General features: G+C 51.2%; 1 protein-coding gene across 1 annotated transcript in view; it reads right to left on the bottom strand.

Annotated features, from left to right (window-relative positions):
- The window catches only part of LOC137310520 (tau-tubulin kinase 1-like), a gene marked incomplete at its 5' end in the record, with an annotated part of 115,442 nt that extends 93,433 nt beyond the window's left edge, over nt 1–22,009 (bottom strand). Inside the window, 3 exons of the mRNA XM_067978290.1 lie at nt 18,252–18,344; nt 18,742–18,807; nt 21,901–22,009. Coding sequence (XP_067834391.1) covers nt 18,252–18,344; nt 18,742–18,807; nt 21,901–22,009 — 268 coding nt within the window. The remainder of the gene's footprint in view (nt 1–18,251; nt 18,345–18,741; nt 18,808–21,900) is intronic.
- Between the last annotated feature and the right edge of the window lie 399 nt (nt 22,010–22,408).

Below are 22,408 nucleotides of genomic sequence, written 5' to 3'. Positions count from 1 at the left end.
TATGGAGAAGGACGACGTAGACATAGAAATACGGCAGGGGGACTGTGATATACTCGAACATATTAACATCGAGCGGGAGGAGGTATTGGCGGTTTTAGCAGGCCTAAAAATGGATAAATCCCCAGGCCCGGACGAAATGTATCCCAGGCTACTGTGTGAGGCAAAGGAGGAGATTGCGGGGGCTCTGACACATATATTCAGAACCTCTCTGGCCACAGGGGATGTGCCAGAGGACTGGAGAACCGCTAATGTAATACCATTATTCAAGAAGGGGAGTAGGGAAAAACCGGGGAACTACAGGCCAGTGAGCCTAACATCAGTGGTAGGAAAATTATTGGAAAAAATTCTGAAGGACAAAATTAGTCTCCACTTGGAGAAGCAAGGATTAATCAGGGATAGTCAACATGGCTTTGTCAAGGGAAGATCATGTCTGACTAATTTGATTGAATTTTTTGAGGGGGTGACTGGGCGTGTGGATGAGGGTAACGCAGTGGATGTGGTATACATGGATTTCAGTAAGGCCTTCGATAAAGTCCCGCACAGGAGACTGGTCAAGAAGGTACGAGCCCATGGAATCCAGGGTGCCTTGGCACTTTGGATGCAAAACTGGCTTAGTGGCAGAAGGCAGAGGGTGATGGTCGAAGGTTGTTTTTGTGACTGGAAGCCTGTGGCCAGTGGGGTACCACAGGGATCGGTGCTGGGTCCCTTGCTGTTTGTGGTCTACATTAATGACTTGGATATGAATGTAAAAGGTATGATCAGTAAGTTCGCTGATGATACAAAAATTGGTAGGGTGGTAAATAGCGAGGAGGATAGCCTCAGTCTGCAGGACGATATAGATGGGTTGGTCAGATGGGCGGAACAGTGGCAAATGGAATTTAACCCGGAAAAGTGCGAGGTGATGCACTTTGGAGGGACTAACAAGGCAAGGGACTACACAATGAATGGGAGGACCCTAGGCAAGACAGAGGGTCAGAGGGATCTTGGTGTGCAAGTTCACAGATCCCTGAAGGCGGCGGAACAGGTAGATAAGGTGGTAAAGAAGGCATATGGGATACTTGCCTTTATTAGCCGAGGCATAGAATATAAGAGCAAGGAGGTTATGATGGAGCTGTATAAAACACTGGTTAGGCCACAGCTGGAGTACTGTGTGCAGTTCTGGTCGCCACACTACAGGAAGGATGTGATCGCTTTGGAGAGGGTGCAGAGGAGATTCACCAGGATGTTACCAGGGCTGGAGCGCTTCAGCTATGAAGAGAGACTGGGAAGATTGGGTTTGTTTTCCTTGGAGCAGAGGAGGCTGAGGGGGGACATGATTGAGGTGTACAAAATTATGAGGGGCACAGATAGGATGGTTACTAAGGAGCTTTTTCCCTTCGTTGAGGGTTCTATAACAAGGGGACATAGATTCAAGGTAAAAGGCGGGAGGTTTAGAGGGGATTTGAGAAAGAACTTTTTCACCCAGAGGGTGGTTGGAGTCTGGAACTCACTGCCTGAGAGGGTTGTGGAGGCAGGAACCCTCACAACATTCAAGAAGCATTTGGATGAGCACTTGAAATGCCATAGCATACAAGGCTACGGACCAAATGCTGGAATATGGGATTAGAGTCGACAGGGCTGATGGCCGGCGCGGACACGATGGGCCGAAGGGCCTCTATCCGTGCTGTATGACTCTATGACTCTATGACTCTCGCACGCACACACTAACGCACGCACACACTAACGCACGCACACACACACCAACACACACAAACTAACGCACACACACAAACTAACGCACACACACAAACTAACGCACACACACAAACTAACGCACACACACACTAACTAATGCACACATGAATTAACTAACACACACTAACACACGTGCACACTAACTAACGCGCACACACTAACGCACGCGCGCACCAACTAACTAACGCGCACACTAACTAACGCGCACACTAACTAACGCGCACACTAACTAACGCGCACACTAACTAACGCGCACACTAACTAACGCACACTAACTAACGCACACACTAACGCACACACTAACGCACACACTAACGCACACACTAACTATCTAACGCACACTATAATGCACGCACATACACACTAACTAACGCGCACACTAACTAACGCGCACACTAACTAACGCGCACACTAACTAACGCGCACACTAACTAACGCGCACACAGTAACGCACGCGCACACTAATACATGCACACCTTCAGGCACGTACTAAGGCACGCACACACTAACTAACACAGGCACACCCTAACACAGGCACACCCTAACACAGGCACACCCTAACACAGGCACACCCTAGATAACGCACGTGCACACTAACACGCACACAATAAAGCACGCGCACACTAACACACACTAACGAATGCACACAAACGCACGCACACTAATGCGCACACACACAAACTAACTAACGCACGCACACACTAACGCACGCACACAAACACGCACACTAACGCACAAACTGACGCACGCGCACACAAACTGACGCACGCGCACACAAACTGACGCACGCGCACACAAACTGACGCACGCGCGCACACACACCAACTAGCACGCACACACACCAACTAGCACGCACACACACCAACTAGCACGCACACCAACTAGCACGCACACCAACTAACGCACACCAACTAACGCACACCAACTAACGCACACCAACTAACGCACACACACCAACTAACGCACACACACCAACTAGCGCACACACCAACTAGCGCACACACTAACGCGCGCACACACTAACGCGCGCACACACTAACGCGCGCACACACTAACGCGCGCACACACACTAACTAACGCACAAACTAGCGCACGTGCGCACTAACTAACGCACACACTAACTAACGCACACACACACGAACTAACTAACGCACACACACACGAACTAACTAACGCACTAACTAGCGCACTAACTAGCGCACGCGCGCACTAACGCGCGCACACACTAACGCGCGCACACACTAACGCGCGCACACACTAAGGCATGTACTAAGGCACGCACACACTATCTAACGCACACACTATCTAACGCACACACTATCTAACGCACACACTATCTAACGCACACACTATCTAACGCACACACTATCTAACGCACACACTAACGCACACACTATCTAACGCACGCACACACTAACGAACACACAAACGAACGCACGCGCACACTAACTAATGCGCACACACACACTAATGAACGCACTAACTAACGCACACTAACGCACACACTAACTAACTAACGCACACACTAACTAAAGCACACACTAACTAACACACACACTAACTAACACACACACTAACTAACACACACACACACGAACTAACGCACACACACACGAACTAACGCACACACACACGAACTAACGCACACTATAATGCATGCACACCCAAACTAACGCACACACTAATGCACGCACACACACTAACGCACTAACGCAGGCGCACACTAACGCAGGCGCACACTAACGCAGGCGCACACTAACGCAGGCGCACACTAACGCAGGCGCACACTAACGCAGGCGCACACTAACGCAGGCGCACACACACCAACTAGCACGCACACACTAACGCACACACACAAACTAACTAATGCACGCGCACACTAACTAATGCACACACACTAACTAATGCACACATGAATTAACTAACAAACACTAACACGCGCACACTAACGCACACACTAACTAATGCACACACACTAACGCGCGCACACACACAAACTAACTAACGCACAAACTAGCGCACGCACACACTAACTAACGCGCGCGCACACACACTAACGCACAAACTAACGCATGCACAAACTAACGCACGCGCGCACCAACTAACTAACGCACACACTAACTAACGCACACACTAACTAACGCACACACTAACTAACGCACACACTAACTAACGCACACACTAACTAACGCACACACTAACTAACGCACACACTAACTAACGCACACTATAATGCACGCACATACAAACGAACTAACGCACACACGAACTAACGCACACACTAATGCACGCACACACTAATGCACGCACACACGAACTAACTAACGCACACACTAATGCACGCACACACGAACTAACTAACGCACACACTAACGCACGCGCACACTAATACATGCACACCTTCAGGCACGTACTAAGGCACGCACACACTAACGAACACAGGCACACCCGAACACAGGCACACCCGAACACAGGCACACCCGAACACAGGCACACCCGAACACAGGCACACCCGAACACAGGCACACCCGAACACAGGCACACCCGAACACAGGCACACCCGAACACAGGCACACCCGAACACAGGCACACCCGAACACAGGCACACCCGAACACAGGCACACCCGAACACAGGCACACCCGAACACAGGCACACACTAGATAATGCACGTGCACACTAACATGCACACTAACGCACACACACAATAAAGCACGCGCACACTAACACACACTAACGCGCATGCATACTAACACACACTAACTAATGCACACAAACGCACGCACACTAATGTGCACACAAACTAACTACCGCACGCGTGCACTAACGCACACATGAACTAACGCACGCACACACTAACGCACAAACTAACGCACGCAAACACGCACACTAACGCACGCGCACACACATACCAACTAACGCGCACACACATACCAACTAACGCGCACACACATACCAACTAACGCGCACACACCAACTAACGCGCACACACCAACTAACGCGCACACACCAACTAACGCGCACACACCAACTAACGCGCACACACCAACTAACGCGCACACACCAACTAACGCGCACACACCAACTAACGCGCACACACCAACTAACGCGCACACACCAACTAACGCGCACACACCAACTAACGCGCACACACACTAACGCGCGCGCACATACCAACTAACGCGCACACACCAACTAACGCGCACACACCAACTAACGCGCACACACCAACTAACGCGCACACACCAACTAACGCGCACACACCAACTAACGCGCACACACACTAACGCGCACACACACTAACGCGCACACACACTAACGCGCACACACACTAACGCGCACACACACACGAACTAACTAATGCACAAACTAACGCACGCACACACGAACTAACGCACGCACACACGAACTAACGCACGCACACACGAACTAACGCACGCACACACGAACTAACACACACACACTAACGCTCTCACTAACGCGCACACACACGAACTAACTAACGCATGCGCGCACTAACTAACGCACACCATAACACACGCACGCACACACTAACGCACGCACACACTAACGCACGCACACACGAACTAACGCACGCACACACTAACGCACGCACACACGAACTAACTAACGCACACACTAACGCACGCACACACGAACTAACTAACGCACACGCACACGAATACATGCACACACGAAGGCATGTACCAAGGCACGCACACACTATCTAACGCACACACTATCTCACTAACGCACACACTATCTCACTAACGCACACACTATCTCACTAACGCACACACTATCTCACTAACGCACACACTATCTCACTAACGCACACACTATCTCACTAACGCACACACTATCTCACTAACGCACACACTATCTCACTAACGCAGGCACACACTAACTAACTGACACACACACTAACACACGCACCTACTAACTGACACGCACACTAACACACACGCGCACACTAACACACACGCGCACACTAACACACACGCGCACACTAACACACACGCGCACACTAACACACACGCGCACACTAACACACACGCGCACACTAACACACACGCGCACACTAACACACGCGCACACTAACACACGCGCACACTAACACACGCGCACACTAACACACGCGCACACTAACACACGCGCACACTAACACACGCGCACACTAACACACGCGCACACTAACACACGCGCACACTAACACACGCGCACACTAACACACGCGCACACTAACACACGCGCACACTAACACACGCGCACACTAACACACGCGCACACTAACACACGCGCACACTAACACACGCGCACACTAACACACGCGCACACTAACACACACACCAACACATACTAACATAAGCGCACACAAAAACACGGACATTCAGTTCTGGGTTCTGCCAGGACCACTCTGCTCCAGACCTCATTACAGCCTTGGTCCAAACATGGACAAAAGAGCTGAATTCCAGAGGTGAGGTGAGAGTGACTGCCCTTGATATCAAGGCAGCATTTGACAGAGTGTGGCACCAAGGAGCCCTAGTAAAATTGAAGTCAATGGGAATCAGGGGGAAAACTCTCCAGTGGCTGGAGTCATACCGAGCACAAAGGAAGATGGTAGTGGTTGTTGGAGGCCAATCATCTCAGCCCCAGGACATTGCTGCAGGAGTTCCTCAGGGCAGTGTCCTAGGCCCAACCATCTTCAGCTGCTTCATCAATGACCTTCCCTCCATCATAAGGTCAGAAATGGGGATGTTCGCTGATGATTGCACAGGGTTCAGTTCCATTCGCAACCCCTCAGATGATGAAGCAGTCCGTGCTCACATGCAGCAAGACCTGAACAACATCCAGGCTTGGACTGATAAGTGGCAAGTAACATTCGCGCCAGACAAATGCCAGGCAATGACCATCTCCAACAAGAGAGAGTCAAACCACCTCTCCTTGACATTCAACGGCATTACCATCGCCGAATCCCCCACCATCAATATCCTGGGGGTCACCATTGACCAGAAACTTAACTGGACCAGCCACATAAATACTGTGGCTACGAGAGCAGGTCAGAGGCTGGGTATTCTGCGGCGAGTGACTCACCTCCTGACTCCCCAAAGCCTTTCCACCATCTACAAGGCACAAGTCAGGAGAGTGATGGAATACTCTCCACTTGCCTGGATGAGTGCAGCTCCAACAACACTCAAGAAGCTCGACACCATCCAGGACAAAGCAGCCCGCTTGATTGGCACCCCATCCACCACCCTAAACATTCACTCCCTTCACCACCGGCGCACTGTGGCTGCAGTGTGTACCATCCACAGGATGCACTGCAGCAACTCGCCAAGGCTTCTTCAACAGCACATCCCAAACCCGCGACCTCTACCACCTAGAAGGACAAGAGCAGCAGGCACATGGGAACAACACCACCTGCACGTTCCCCTCCAAGTCACACACCATCCCGACTTGGAAATATATCGGCCGTTCCTTCATCGTCGCTGGGTCAAAATCCTGGAACTCCCTTCCTAACAGCACTGTGGGAGAACCTTCACCACACGGACTGCAGCGGTTCAAGAAGGCGGCTCACCACCACCTTCTCGAGGGCAATTGGGGATGGGCAATAAATGCCGGCCTCGCCAGTGACGCCCGCATCCCATGAACGAATTAAAAAAAACCCTGCCCAGCTTCATCCCCTAAAACTAAATCCAGAACTGCCCCCTCTCTTGTTGGGCTTGCCACGTACTGGCTAAAATAGTTCTCCTGAATGCAATTCAAGAATTCTGCACCCTCTATACCTTTCACACTGATTGTATCCCAGTTAATATTCGGGTTGTTGAAATCCCCGACTATTACTGCCCTATTGTTTTTGCATTTCTCAGAAATTTGCCGACATATTTGCTCCTCTATCTCCCTCTGACTATTTGGGGGTCTATAGCACACTCCCAGTGTGATTGCCCCTTTTTTGATCTTCAGTTCAACCCATGTGGCCTCATTTGATGATCCTTCGAACATTTCATCCCTCCTCACAGTTGTAATTGTTCCTTTAACCAATATTGCTACCGCCCCTCCTTTTATATCCCCCTCTCTATCTCGTCTGAAAACCCTGTAACCAGGATTCAGTACCTCAGCCATGCCCTCTGCCTCCACAAGAAGATCTCCCTCTTTTGTCCCGAGTCGGTCCCACCCTTCCTTTGACTATCCTTTTACTATTTATATGTTTATAATACACTCTTGGGTTCCCTTTTATGTGAGTCACCAATCTAGTCTCATTCTCTCTCTCTGCCCCTCTTATTCCCTTTTTTCGATCTCCTCTGTCCTTTCTGTGATCAGCCTGGTTCACCACTGTATAATGAACCTTACATTCATCATAAGCCTCCTTTTTCTGTTTCATTTCAATCTCCATATCTCTGGTCATCCAGGGAGCTCGAGCTTTGGATGCCCTTTCCTTTCCCCCTCGTAGGGACGTGTCTACTCTGTACCTGAACCATCTCCTCCTTGAAGGCCTCGCATTGGTCAATCACTGTTTCTCCTCCAATTTTTGATTCCAATCCACCTGGCCAAGATCCCTTTTTAACTCACTGAAATTTACCCTCCACCACTTCAGTATTTTTACCCAGCCAGTTCCACTCCCCCACCCTTTCCCCGTAGCCCTGCAAATCTTTTCCTTTCAAGTGCTTATCCAGTTCCCTTTTGAAGGCCATGATTGAATCTGCCTCCACCACCCCCTCGGGCAGAGCATTCCAGATCCTGAACACTCGCTGGGTAAAAAAGTTTTTCCTCATGTCACCTTTGGTTCTTTTGCCAATCACCTTAAATCTGTGTCCTCTGGTTCTTGACCCTTCCACCAATGGGAACAGTTTCTCTCTATCTACTCTGTCTCGACCCTTCATGATTTTGAACACCTCGATCAAATCTCCTCACAACCGTCTCTGTTCCAAGGAGAACAACCCCAGCTTCTCCAGTCTATCCACGTAACTAAAGTCCCTCATCCCTGGAATCATTCCAGTAAATCTCTTCTGCACCCTCTCTAAGGCCTTCACATCTTTCCTAAAGTGCGGTGCCCAGAACTGGACACAATACTCCAGTTGTGGTCGAACCAGTGTTTTATAAAGGTTGATCATGACTTCCATACTTTTGTACTCTCTGCCTCTATTTATAAAGCCCAGGATCCCGTATGCTTTTTTAACCACTTTCTCAACCTGCCCTGCCACCTTCAACGATTTGTGTACATATACCCCCAGATCTCTCTGTTCCTGTACCCCTTTTAGAGTTGTGCCCTCTAGTTTATATTGCCTCTCCTCGTTCTTCCTACCGAAATGTATCACTTCCCATTATTCCGCGTTAAATTTCATCTGCCACGTGTCCGCCCATTCCACCAGCCTGTCTATATCCTCTTGAAGTCTATCACTATCCTCCTCACTGTTCACTACACTTCCAAGTTTTGTGTCAACTGCAAATTTTGAAATTGTGCCCTGAACACCCAAGTCCAAGTCATTAATATATATATCAAGAAAAGCAGTGGTCCCAGCACCGACCCCTGGGGAACACCACTGTACACCTCCCTCCAGTCCGAAAAACAACCGTTCACCACTACTCTCTGTTTCCTGTCCCTTAGCCAATTCTGTATCTATGTTGCTACTGCCCCCTTTATTCCATGGGCCACAATCTTGATGATAAGCCTACTGTGCGGCACTTTATCAAACGCCTTTTGAAAGTCCATATACACCACATCCACCGCATTGCCCTCATCGACCCTCTCTGTTACCACATCAGATTAGTTAAACACGATTTGCCTTTAACAAATCCGTGCTGGCTTTCCGTAATCAATCCATACTCGTGGATTGATTAGGGAAATCCATAACTTTTCCATAACTATTCCAAACCTAATGATATTATGATCACTATTCCCCAAATGCTCCCCCAGTGAAACTTGCTCCACCTGCCCCACTTCATTCCCCAGGACTAGATCCAGCACTGCTTCCTTCCTGGTTGGGTTGGAAACACACAAAGTCACATACCTTGTCTATGATTCTCCCCTGATTTGGGGACACGTACCATGTCTATGATTCTCCCCTGATTTGGAGACACAGACCATGTCTATGATTCTCCCCTGATTTGGGGACACAGACCATGTCTATGATTTCCCCCTGATTTGGAGACACAGACCATGTCTATGATTCTCCCCTGATTTGGGGACACAGACCATGTCTATGATTCTCCCCTGATTTGGGGACACAGACCATGTCTATGATTCTCCCCTGATTTGGGGACACAGACCATGTCTATGATTTCCCCCTGATTTGGGGACACAGACCATGTCTATGATTCTCCCCTGATTTGGAGACACAGACCATGTCTATGATTCTCCCCTGATTTGGGGACACAGACCATGTCTATGATTTCCCCCTGATTTGGAGACACAGACCATGTCTATGATTCTCCCCTGATTTGGGGACACAGACCATGTCTATGATTCTCCCCTGATTTGGGGACACAGACCATGTCTATGATTCTCCCCTGATTTGGGGACACAGACCATGTCTATGATTTCCCCCTGATTTGGAGACACAGACCATGTCTATGATTCTCCCCTGATTTGGAGACACAGACCATGTCTATGATTCTCCCCTGATTTGGAGACACAGACCATGTCTATGATTCTCCCCTGATTTGGGGACACATACCATGTCCTTGATTCTCCCCTGATTTGGGGACACGTACCATGTCTATGATTCTCCCCTGATTTGGAGACACGTACCATGTCTATGATTCTCCCCTGATTTGGGGACACATACCATGTCTATGATTCTCCCCTGATTTGGGGACACAGACCATGTCTATGATTCTCCCCTGATTTGGGGACACATACCATGTCTATGATTCTCCCCTGATTTGGAGACACAGACCATGTCTATGATTTCCCCCTGATTTGGGGACACATACCATGTCCTTGATTCTCCCCTGATTTGGGGACACAGACCATGTCTATGATTTCCCCCTGATTTGGGGACACATACCATGTCCTTGATTCTCCCCTGATTTGGAGACACAGACCATGTCTATGATTTCCCCCTGATTTGTGGACACATACCATGTCCTTGATTCTCCCCTGATTTGGGGACACGTACCATGTCTATGATTCTCCCCTGATTTGGAGACACATACCATGTCTATGATTTCCCCCTGATTTGGGGACACGTACCATGTCCTTGAATCTCCCCTGATTTGGAGACACATACCATGTCCTTGATTTCCCCCTGATTTGGGGACACATACCATGTCTATGATTCTCCCCTGATTTGGAGACACATACCATGTCCTTGAATCTCCCCTGATTTGGGGACACATACCATGTCCTTGATTCTCCCCTGATTTGGGGACACATACCATGTCTATGATTCTCCCCTGATTTGGAGACACATACCATGTCCTTGAATCTCCCCTGATTTGGGGACACATACCATGTCCTTGATTCTCCCCTGATTTGGAGACACATACCATGTCCTTGATTTCCCCCTGATTTGGGGACACATACCATGTCTATGATTCTCCCCTGATTTGGAGACACATACCATGTCCTTGAATCTCCCCTGATTTGGGGACACATACCATGTCCTTGATTCTCCCCTGATTTGGAGACACATACCATGTCTATGATTCTCCCCTGATTTGGGGACACAGACCATGTCTATGATTCTCCCCTGATTTGGAGACACAGACCATGTCTATGATTCTCCCCTGATTTGGGGACACAGACCATGTCTATGATTTCCCCCTGATTTGGAGACACAGACCATGTCTATGATTCTCCCCTGATTTGGGGACACAGACCATGTCTATGATTCTCCCCTGATTTGGGGACACAGACCATGTCTATGATTCTCCCCTGATTTGGGGACACAGACCATGTCTATGATTTCCCCCTGATTTGGAGACACAGACCATGTCTATGATTCTCCCCTGATTTGGAGACACAGACCATGTCTATGATTCTCCCCTGATTTGGAGACACAGACCATGTCTATGATTCTCCCCTGATTTGGGGACACATACCATGTCCTTGATTCTCCCCTGATTTGGGGACACGTACCATGTCTATGATTCTCCCCTGATTTGGAGACACGTTCCATGTCTATGATTCTCCCCTGATTTGGGGACACATACCATGTCTATGATTCTCCCCTGATTTGGGGACACAGACCATGTCTATGATTCTCCCCTGATTTGGGGACACATACCATGTCTATGATTCTCCCCTGATTTGGGGACACGTACCATGTCTATGATTCTCCCCTGATTTGGGGACACATACCATGTCTATGATTCTCCCCTGATTTGGAGACACAGACCATGTCTATGATTTCCCCCTGATTTGGGGACACATACCATGTCCTTGATTCTCCCCTGATTTGGGGACACAGACCATGTCTATGATTTCCCCCTGATTTGGGGACACATACCATGTCCTTGATTCTCCCCTGATTTGGAGACACAGACCATGTCTATGATTTCCCCCTGATTTGTGGACACATACCATGTCCTTGATTCTCCCCTGATTTGGGGACACGTACCATGTCTATGATTCTCCCCTGATTTGGAGACACATACCATGTCTATGATTTCCCCCTGATTTGGGGACACGTACCATGTCCTTGAATCTCCCCTGATTTGGAGACACATACCATGTCCTTGATTTCCCCCTGATTTGGGGACACATACCATGTCTATGATTCTCCCCTGATTTGGAGACACATACCATGTCCTTGAATCTCCCCTGATTTGGGGACACATACCATGTCCTTGATTCTCCCCTGATTTGGGGACACATACCATGTCTATGATTCTCCCCTGATTTGGAGACACATACCATGTCCTTGAATCTCCCCTGATTTGGGGACACATACCATGTCCTTGATTCTCCCCTGATTTGGAGACACATACCATGTCCTTGATTTCCCCCTGATTTGGGGACACATACCATGTCTATGATTCTCCCCTGATTTGGAGACACATACCATGTCCTTGAATCTCCCCTGATTTGGGGACACATACCATGTCCTTGATTCTCCCCTGATTTGGAGACACATACCATGTCCTCGAATCTCCCCTGATTTGGGGACACAGACCATGTCTATGATTTCCCCCTGATTTGGGGACACATACCATGTCCTTGATTCTCCCCTGATTTGGAGACACATACCATGTCCTTGAATCTCCCCTGATTTGGGGACACATACCATGTCTATGATTCTCCCCTGATTTGGGGACACAGACCATGTCCTTGATTCTCCCCTGATTTGGGGACACAGACCATGTCTATGATTCTCCCCTGATTTGGGGACACAGACCATGTCTATGATTCTCCCCTGATTTGGGGACACATACCATGTCCTTGATTCTCCCCTGATTTGGGGACACATACCATGTCCTTGATTCTCCCCTGATTTGGAGACACATACCATGTCCTTGAATCTCCCCTGATTTGGGGACACATACCATGTCTATGATTCTCCCCTGATTTGGGGACACATACCATGTCCATGATTCTCCCCTGATTTGGGGACACAGACCATGTCTATGATTCTCCCCTGATTTGGGGACACAGACCATGTCTATGATTCTCCCCTGATTTGGGGACACATACCATGTCCTTGATTCTCCCCTGATTTGGGGACACGTACCATGTCTATGATTCTCCCCTGATTTGGGGACACGTACCATGTCCGTGATTCTCCCCTGATTTGGAGACACATACCATGTCTATGATTCTCCCCTGATTTGGGGACACAGACCATGTCTATGATTCTCCCCTGATTTGGGGACACGTACCATGTCCTTGATTCTCCCCTGATTTGGAGACACATACCATGTCTATGATTCTCCCCTGATTTGGGGACACGTACCATGTCTATGATTCTCCCCTGATTTGGAGACACAGACCATGTCTATGATTCTCCCCTGATTTGGAGACACGTACCATGTCTATGATTCTCCCCTGATTTGGAGACACAGACCATGTCTATGATTCTCCCCTGATTTGGAGACATGTACCATGTCTATGATTCTCCCCTGATTTGGAGACACATACCATGTCTATGATTCTCCCCTGATTTGGAGACACATACCATGTCCTTGATTTCCCCCTGATTTGGAGACACAGACCATGTCTATGATTCTCCCCTGATTTGGGGACACATACCATGTCCTTGAATCTCCCCTGATTTGGGGACACATACCATGTCCTTGATTCTCCCCTGATTTGGAGACATGTACCATGTCTATGATTCTCCCCTGATTTGGAGACACAGACCACGTCTATGATTCTCCCCTGATTTGGGGACACAGACCATGTCCTTGAATCTCCCCTGATTTGGGGACACATACCATGTCCTTGAATCTCCCCTGATTTGGGGACACATACCATGTCTATGATTCTCCCCTGATTTGGAGACACGTACCATGTCTATGATTCTCCCCTGATTTGGGGACACAGACCATGTCTATGATTCTCCCCTGATTTGGGGACACAGACCATGTCTATGATCCTCCCCTGATTTGGGGACACAGACCATGTCTATGATTCTCCCCTGATTTGGGGACACGTACAATGTCTATGATTCTCCCCTGATTTGGGGACACAGACCATGTCTATGATTCTCCCCTGATTTGGGGACACAGACCATGTCTATGATTCTCCCCTGATTTGGGGACACAGACCATGTCTATGATTCTCCCCTGATTTGGGGACACGTACCATGTCTATGATTCTCCCCTGATTTGGGGACACAGACCATGTCTATGATTCTCCCCTGATTTGGGGACACAGACCATGTCTATGATTCTCCCCTGATTTGGGGACACAGACCATGTCTATGATTCTCCCCTGATTTGGGGACACAGACCATGTCTATGATTCTCCCCTGATTTGGGGACACAGACCATGTCTATGATTCTCCCCTGATTTGGGGACACAGACCATGTCTATGATTCTCCCCTGATTTGGGGACACAGACCATGTCTATGATTCTACCCTGATTTGGGGACACATACCATGTCTATGATTCTCCCCTGATTTGGGGACACGTACCATGTCTATGATTCTCCCCTGATTTGGGGACACATACCATGTCTATGATCCTCCCCTGATTTGGAGACACATACCATGTCCTTGATTCTCCCCTGATTTGGGGACACGTACCATGTCCTTGATTCTCCCCTGATTTGGGGACACATACCATGTCTATGATCCTCCCCTGATTTGGGGACACATACCATGTCCTTGATTCTCCCCTGATTTGGGGACACATACCATGTCCTTGATTCTCCCCTGATTTGGGGACACATACCATGTCCTTGATTCTCCCCTGATTTGGGGACACATACCATGTCCTTGAATCTCCCCTGATTTGGAGACACATACCATGTCTATGATTTCCCCCTGATTTGGAGACATGTACCATGTCTATGACTTCTCCCTGATTTGGAGACATGTACCATGTCTATGATTTCCCCCTGATTTGGAGACATGTACCATGTCTATGATTTCCCCCTGATTTGGAGACATGTACCATGTCTATGATTTCCCCCTGATTTGGAGACATGTACCATGTCTATGATTTCCCCCTGATTTGGAGACATGTACCATGTCTATGATTTCCCCCTGATTTGGAGACACATACCATGTCTATGATTTCTCCCTGATTTGGAGACACGTACCATGTCTATGATTTCCCCCTGATTTGGAGACACATACCATGTCTATGATTTCCCCCTGATTTGGAGACACATACCATGTCTATGATTTCCCCCTGATTTGGAGACACGTACCATGTCTATGATTCTCCCCTGATTTGGAGACATGTACCATGTCTATGATTTCCCCCTGATTTGGAGACACATACCATGTCCTTGAATCTCCCCTGATTTGGGGACACGTACCATGTCTCTGATTTCCCCCTGATTTGGGGACACAGACCATGTCTATGATTTCCCCCTGATTTGGGGACACATACCATGTCTCTGATTTCCCCCTGATTTGGAGACACGTACCATGTCTATGATTTCCCCCTGATTTGGGGACACAGACCATGTCTATGATTTCCCCCTGATTTGGAGACACAGACCATGTCTATGATTTCCCCCTGATTTGGGGACACATACCATGTCTATGATTTCCCCCTGATTTGGAGACACGTACCATGTCTCTGATTTCCCCCTGATTTGGAGACACATACCATGTCTATGATTCTCCCCTGATTTGGAGACACATACCATGTCCTTGATTTCCCCCTGATTTGGAGACACAGACCATGTCTATGATTCTCCCCTGATTTGGGGACACATACCATGTCCTTGAATCTCCCCTGATTTGGGGACACATACCATGTCCTTGATTCTCCCCTGATTTGGAGACATGTACCATGTCTATGATTCTCCCCTGATTTGGAGACACAGACCACGTCTATGATTCTCCCCTGATTTGGGGACACAGACCATGTCCTTGAATCTCCCCTGATTTGGGGACACATACCATGTCCTTGAATCTCCCCTGATTTGGGGACACAGACCATGTCTATGATTCTCCCCTGATTTGGGGACACAGACCATGTCTATGATTCTCCCCTGATTTGGAGACACGTACCATGTCTATGATTCTCCCCTGATTTGGGGACACAGACCATGTCTATGATTCTCCCCTGATTTGGGGACACAGACCATGTCTATGATCCTCCCCTGATTTGGGGACACAGACCATGTCTATGATTCTCCCCTGATTTGGGGACACGTACAATGTCTATGATTCTCCCCTGATTTGGGGACACAGACCATGTCTATGATTCTCCCCTGATTTGGGGACACAGACCATGTCTATGATTCTCCCCTGATTTGGGGACACAGACCATGTCTATGATTCTCCCCTGATTTGGGGACACGTACCATGTCTATGATTCTCCCCTGATTTGGGGACACAGACCATGTCTATGATTCTCCCCTGATTTGGGGACACAGACCATGTCTATGATTCTCCCCTGATTTGGGGACACAGACCATGTCTATGATTCTCCCCTGATTTGGGGACACAGACCATGTCTATGATTCTCCCCTGATTTGGGGACACAGACCATGTCTATGATTCTCCCCTGATTTGGGGACACAGACCATGTCTATGATTCTCCCCTGATTTGGGGACACAGACCATGTCTATGATTCTCCCCTGATTTGGGGACACAGACCATGTCTATGATTCTCCCCTGATTTGGGGACACATACCATGTCTATGATTCTCCCCTGATTTGGGGACACATACCATGTCTATGATCCTCCCCTGATTTGGAGACACATACCATGTCCTTGATTCTCCCCTGATTTGGGGACACGTACCATGTCCTTGATTCTCCCCTGATTTGGGGACACATACCATGTCTATGATCCTCCCCTGATTTGGGGACACATACCATGTCCTTGATTCTCCCCTGATTTGGGGACACATACCATGTCCTTGATTCTCCCCTGATTTGGGGACACATACCATGTCCTTGATTCTCCCCTGATTTGGGGACACATACCATGTCCTTGAATCTCCCCTGATTTGGAGACACATACCATGTCTATGATTTCCCCCTGATTTGGAGACATGTACCATGTCTATGACTTCTCCCTGATTTGGAGACATGTACCATGTCTATGATTTCCCCCTGATTTGGAGACATGTACCATGTCTATGATTTCCCCCTGATTTGGAGACATGTACCATGTCTATGATTTCCCCCTGATTTGGAGACATGTACCATGTCTATGATTTCCCCCTGATTTGGAGACATGTACCATGTCTATGATTTCCCCCTGATTTGGAGACACATACCATGTCTATGATTTCTCCCTGATTTGGAGACACGTACCATGTCTATGATTTCCCCCTGATTTGGAGACACATACCATGTCTATGATTTCCCCCTGATTTGGAGACACATACCATGTCTATGATTTCCCCCTGATTTGGAGACACGTACCATGTCTATGATTCTCCCCTGATTTGGAGACATGTACCATGTCTATGATTTCCCCCTGATTTGGAGACACATACCATGTCCTTGAATCTCCCCTGATTTGGGGACACGTACCATGTCTCTGATTTCCCCCTGATTTGGGGACACAGACCATGTCTATGATTTCCCCCTGATTTGGGGACACATACCATGTCTCTGATTTCCCCCTGATTTGGAGACACGTACCATGTCTATGATTTCCCCCTGATTTGGGGACACAGACCATGTCTATGATTTCCCCCTGATTTGGAGACACAGACCATGTCTATGATTTCCCCCTGATTTGGGGACACATACCATGTCTATGATTTCCCCCTGATTTGGAGACACGTACCATGTCTCTGATTTCCCCCTGATTTGGAGACACATACCATGTCTATGATTTCCCCCTGATTTGGGGACACATACCATGTCTATGATTTCCCCCTGATTTGGGGACACATACCATGTCTATGATTTCCCCCTGATTTGGAGACACATACCTTGTCCTTGATTTTTCTCCAGGGGAGCTGACCGACTGCAAACTCGACCAGCATATAGAGAAGTGACCAGAGGTCATCGTGTCGACCCATCTCCTGCAGATAGGGAAGGAGACAGTGAATCATCAGCACTCGCTGGGGTATGACCAGACCCCTTCACACTTTGCTGTGTATTCGCCCCTCTCTCTCCCTTCTCCCCGTTTGTCCCCTTTCCCCACTCTCTGCAGGGTGAACACACCCATTTCAGCCCAGGTGGAGTGAGCTGTGTCGTGTACAGTCATCACCTGCCAGCTTTGGCAACGCTGAGCTCTCACCTCACACTCTGTGACAGTCCCATTCTCCCCTCAGGGACCGAAAGCTGATCTGGAACACGTCTGACACAACTGCCAGAAAGCAAAGCCTCTGACCATTTAGTCAGAGGGTGAAAGGTGAGAGAGGTCAGTGCCTGACCCACTGCCCCCGCCCCGGACTGGTTAATAAGGGTGTCCCTTACTCGGTTTTTATGGGCGTTGACTGACGCATAGCGAACCGTTCCTCGGAATCCAGCGACAGCTCGAGGCTGCAAAACAGAACGAGACACAGGTCAGTGCAACACAACACACACAACATGCCCGCCCGCTTCACCTCGCCAGCTCAACGAGCCAGAGACCTGCTCTCCTAAACACCAGCTGGCAGCCATGTCACTCTTTCTATCATCCAGTCAGTGGTGAGACGAACCTGGAGGTGGTGACGAGCTGACGGTTCGATACTCACAGCTCCACCTCGACGACAACACAGGTAGATGGGGCAAAATATAAATAAGGCAAAAAAAACCAACGGCCTAGGCAGGGAGCTCCGTCAGTGCCCAGGATCAGATAGCTCACTATCACTCCACAACAACCCCAGCCCTCTCCTGTACCAGCAAACTACCCTGTACCCTGACTGTATCCCCCCACCCCGTGCTGTGCCTGTAAAACCCCCCACCCACCCCGTGCTGTGCCTGTACACACCCTGACCCCGCCCCGCCTTGCAGTGCTCTGCCTGTACAAATCCCTCATGTTCGGCACGTACCCACCCCCCCACCCCCTGGGTTCAGCCTGTACCCACCGACCCTTCGCCCCCCGTGCTTGACCCGTACAACCCCGACATGCTCTGCCTGCACACCCTAACCCGTGCACTGACTGTACCCCCCTGTATGTTCCCTGTACTCTGACTGCACCCCCCTGCGCCCTGACTGCACACCCCTGTACCCCCCTGCGCCCTGACGGCACACCCCCCTGCGCCCTGACGGCACACCCCCCTGCGCCCTGACGGCACACCCCCCCTGCGCCCTGACGGCACACCCCCCCTGCGCCCTGACGGCACACCCCCCTGCGCCCTGACGGCACACCCCCCTGCGCCCTGACGGCACACCCCCCCTGCGCCCTGACGGCACACCCCCCCCTGCGCCCTGACGGCACACCCCCCCTGCGCCATGACGGCACACCCCCCCTGCGCCATGACGGCACACCCCCCCCTGCGCCCTGACGGCACACCCCCCCTGCGCCATGACGGCACACCCCCCCTGCGCCCTGACGGCACACCCCCCCTGCGCCCTGACGGCACACCCCCCCTGCGCCCTGACGGCACACCCCCCCTGCGCCCTGACGGCACACCCCCCCTGCGCCCTGACGGCACACCCCCCCTGCGCCCTGACGGCACACCCCCCCTGCGCCCTGACGGCACACCCCCCTGCGCCCTGACGGCACACCCCCCTGCGCCCTGACGGCACACCCCCCTGCGCCCTGACGGCACACCCCCCTGCGCCCTGACGGCACACCCCCCTGCGCCCTGACGGCACACCCCCCTGCGCCCTGACGGCACACCCCCCTGCGCCCTGACGGCACACCCCCCTGCGCCCTGACGGCACACCCCCCTGCGCCCTGACGGCACACCCCCCTGCGCCCTGACGGCACACCCCCCTGCGCCCTGACGGCACACCCCCCTGCGCCCTGACGGCACACCCCCCTGCGCCCTGACGGCACACCCCCCTGCGCCCTGACGGCACACCCCCCTGCGCCCTGACGGCACACCCCCCTGCGCCCTGACGGCACACCCCCCTGCGCCCTGACGGCACACCCCCCTGCGCCCTGACGGCACACCCCCCTGCGCCCTGACGGCACACCCCCCTGCGCCCTGACGGCACACCCCCCTGCGCCCTGACGGCACACCCCCCTGCGCCCTGACGGCACACCCCCCTGCGCCCTGACGGCACACCCCCCTGCGCCCTGACGGCACACCCCCCTGCGCCCTGACGGCACACCCCCCTGCGCCCTGACGGCACACCCCCCTGCGCCCTGACGGCACACCCCCCTGCGCCCTGACGGCACACCCCCCTGCGCCCTGACGGCACACCCCCCTGCGCCCTGACGGCACACCCCCCTGCGCCCTGACGGCACACCCCCCTGCGCCCTGACGGCACACCCCCCTGCGCCCTGACGGCACACCCCCCTGCGCCCTGACGGCACACCCCCCTGCGCCCTGACGGCACACCCCCCTGCGCCCTGACGGCACACCCCCCTGCGCCCTGACGGCACACCCCCCTGCGCCCTGACGGCACACCCCCCTGCGCCCTGACGGCACACCCCCCTGCGCCCTGACGGCACACCCCCCTGCGCCCTGACTGCACACCCCCCTGCGCCCTGACTGCACACCCCCCTGCGCTCTGACTGCACATCCCCTGCACCCTGACTGCACATCCCCTGCACCCTGACTGCACATCCCCTGCACCCTGACTGCACATACCCTGCACTCTGACTGCACATTCCCTGCACTCTGACCGCACATCCCCTGCACCCTGACGGCACACCCCCTGCACTCTGACTGCACATTCCCTGCACTCTGACTGCACATTCCCTGCACTCTGACTGCACATTCCCTGCACTCTGACTGCACATTCCCTGCACTCTGACTGCACATTCCCTGCACTCTGACTGCACACCCCCTGCACCCCCCCTGCACCCTGACTGCACACCCCCTGCACCCTGACTGTACATCCCCTGCACCCTGACTGCACATCCCCTGCACCCTGACTGCACATCCCCTGCACTCTGACTGCACATCCCCTGCACTCTGACTGCACACCCCCTGCACTCCGACTGCACATTCCCTGCACTCCGACTGCACATTCCCTGCACTCCGACTGCACATTCCCTGCACTCCGACTGCACATTCCCTGCACTCCGACTGCACATTCCCTGCACTCCGACTGCACATTCCCTGCACTCCGACTGCACATTCCCTGCACTCTGACTGCACATTCCCTGCACTCTGACTGCACATTCCCTGCACTCTGACTGCACATTCCCTGCACTCTGACTGCACATTCCCTGCACTCTGACTGCACATTCCCTGCACTCTGACTGCACATTCCCTGCACTCTGACTGCACATTCCCTGCACTCTGACTGCACATTCCCTGCACTCTGACTGCACATTCCCTGCACTCTGACTGCACATTCCCTGCACTCTGACTGGACATTCCCTGCACTCTGACTGTTCCTCCGGAAGTTCTACTTCTCTGCAGGTAAGATTACCTGGAATGTTTGGGCTGTGTCTGGGTTTCTCGGAGATCCCCGTCTAGTAAAACATATTGAAAGAACAGAAATTCGATGTGTTGGTGATGGAACACTCACAACTCTTCGTTTAACTTTGCACAACGATGAAAACATGCAGGGAGTAGGAGGCCTGATCGTCAAACATAGGCTTCGGGAGGGAGCACAAGAATAGGCAATCCAAAAGAAACTGTAAAACAAAAAGGAAAAACAGAACAGGAGAACAAGCAGCTAAATCAAAACCAAAAGATACAGCAGACAGCTCAGGCAAACAATCCAAGAAATGCACAGTCAGCAACTGAGAGAGCTCTGAGGAGCCGGGTTTGGTTCCCTGGCGGAGCTCCGAGGGGCCGGGGATGGTCCCCTGGCGGAGCTCCGAGGGGCCGGGGGGAGGGGTGGTCCCCTGGCGGAGTTCCGAGGAAGCTGTCCCCACTGTAATGTTCTCCACTCACTTTCAGACAATGACTAACATTGCTCACATTCCCAGCAACTTCAGGATCACTTCCCCATTTCACAAATGAACAGCTTTCTTTTTGTAACAATATTCTTATTCTTATTCTTATTAAAGGGTATGGGGAGGGAGGAGAGT

The sequence above is a fragment of the Heptranchias perlo genome, unplaced genomic scaffold, assembly GCF_035084215.1.
Source record: "Heptranchias perlo isolate sHepPer1 unplaced genomic scaffold, sHepPer1.hap1 HAP1_SCAFFOLD_257, whole genome shotgun sequence".
Lineage (NCBI taxonomy): Eukaryota > Metazoa > Chordata > Chondrichthyes > Hexanchiformes > Hexanchidae > Heptranchias > Heptranchias perlo.
The sequence above is the reverse complement of the archived record's forward strand: the minus strand, read 5'-3'. Positions and strand labels throughout refer to the sequence as shown.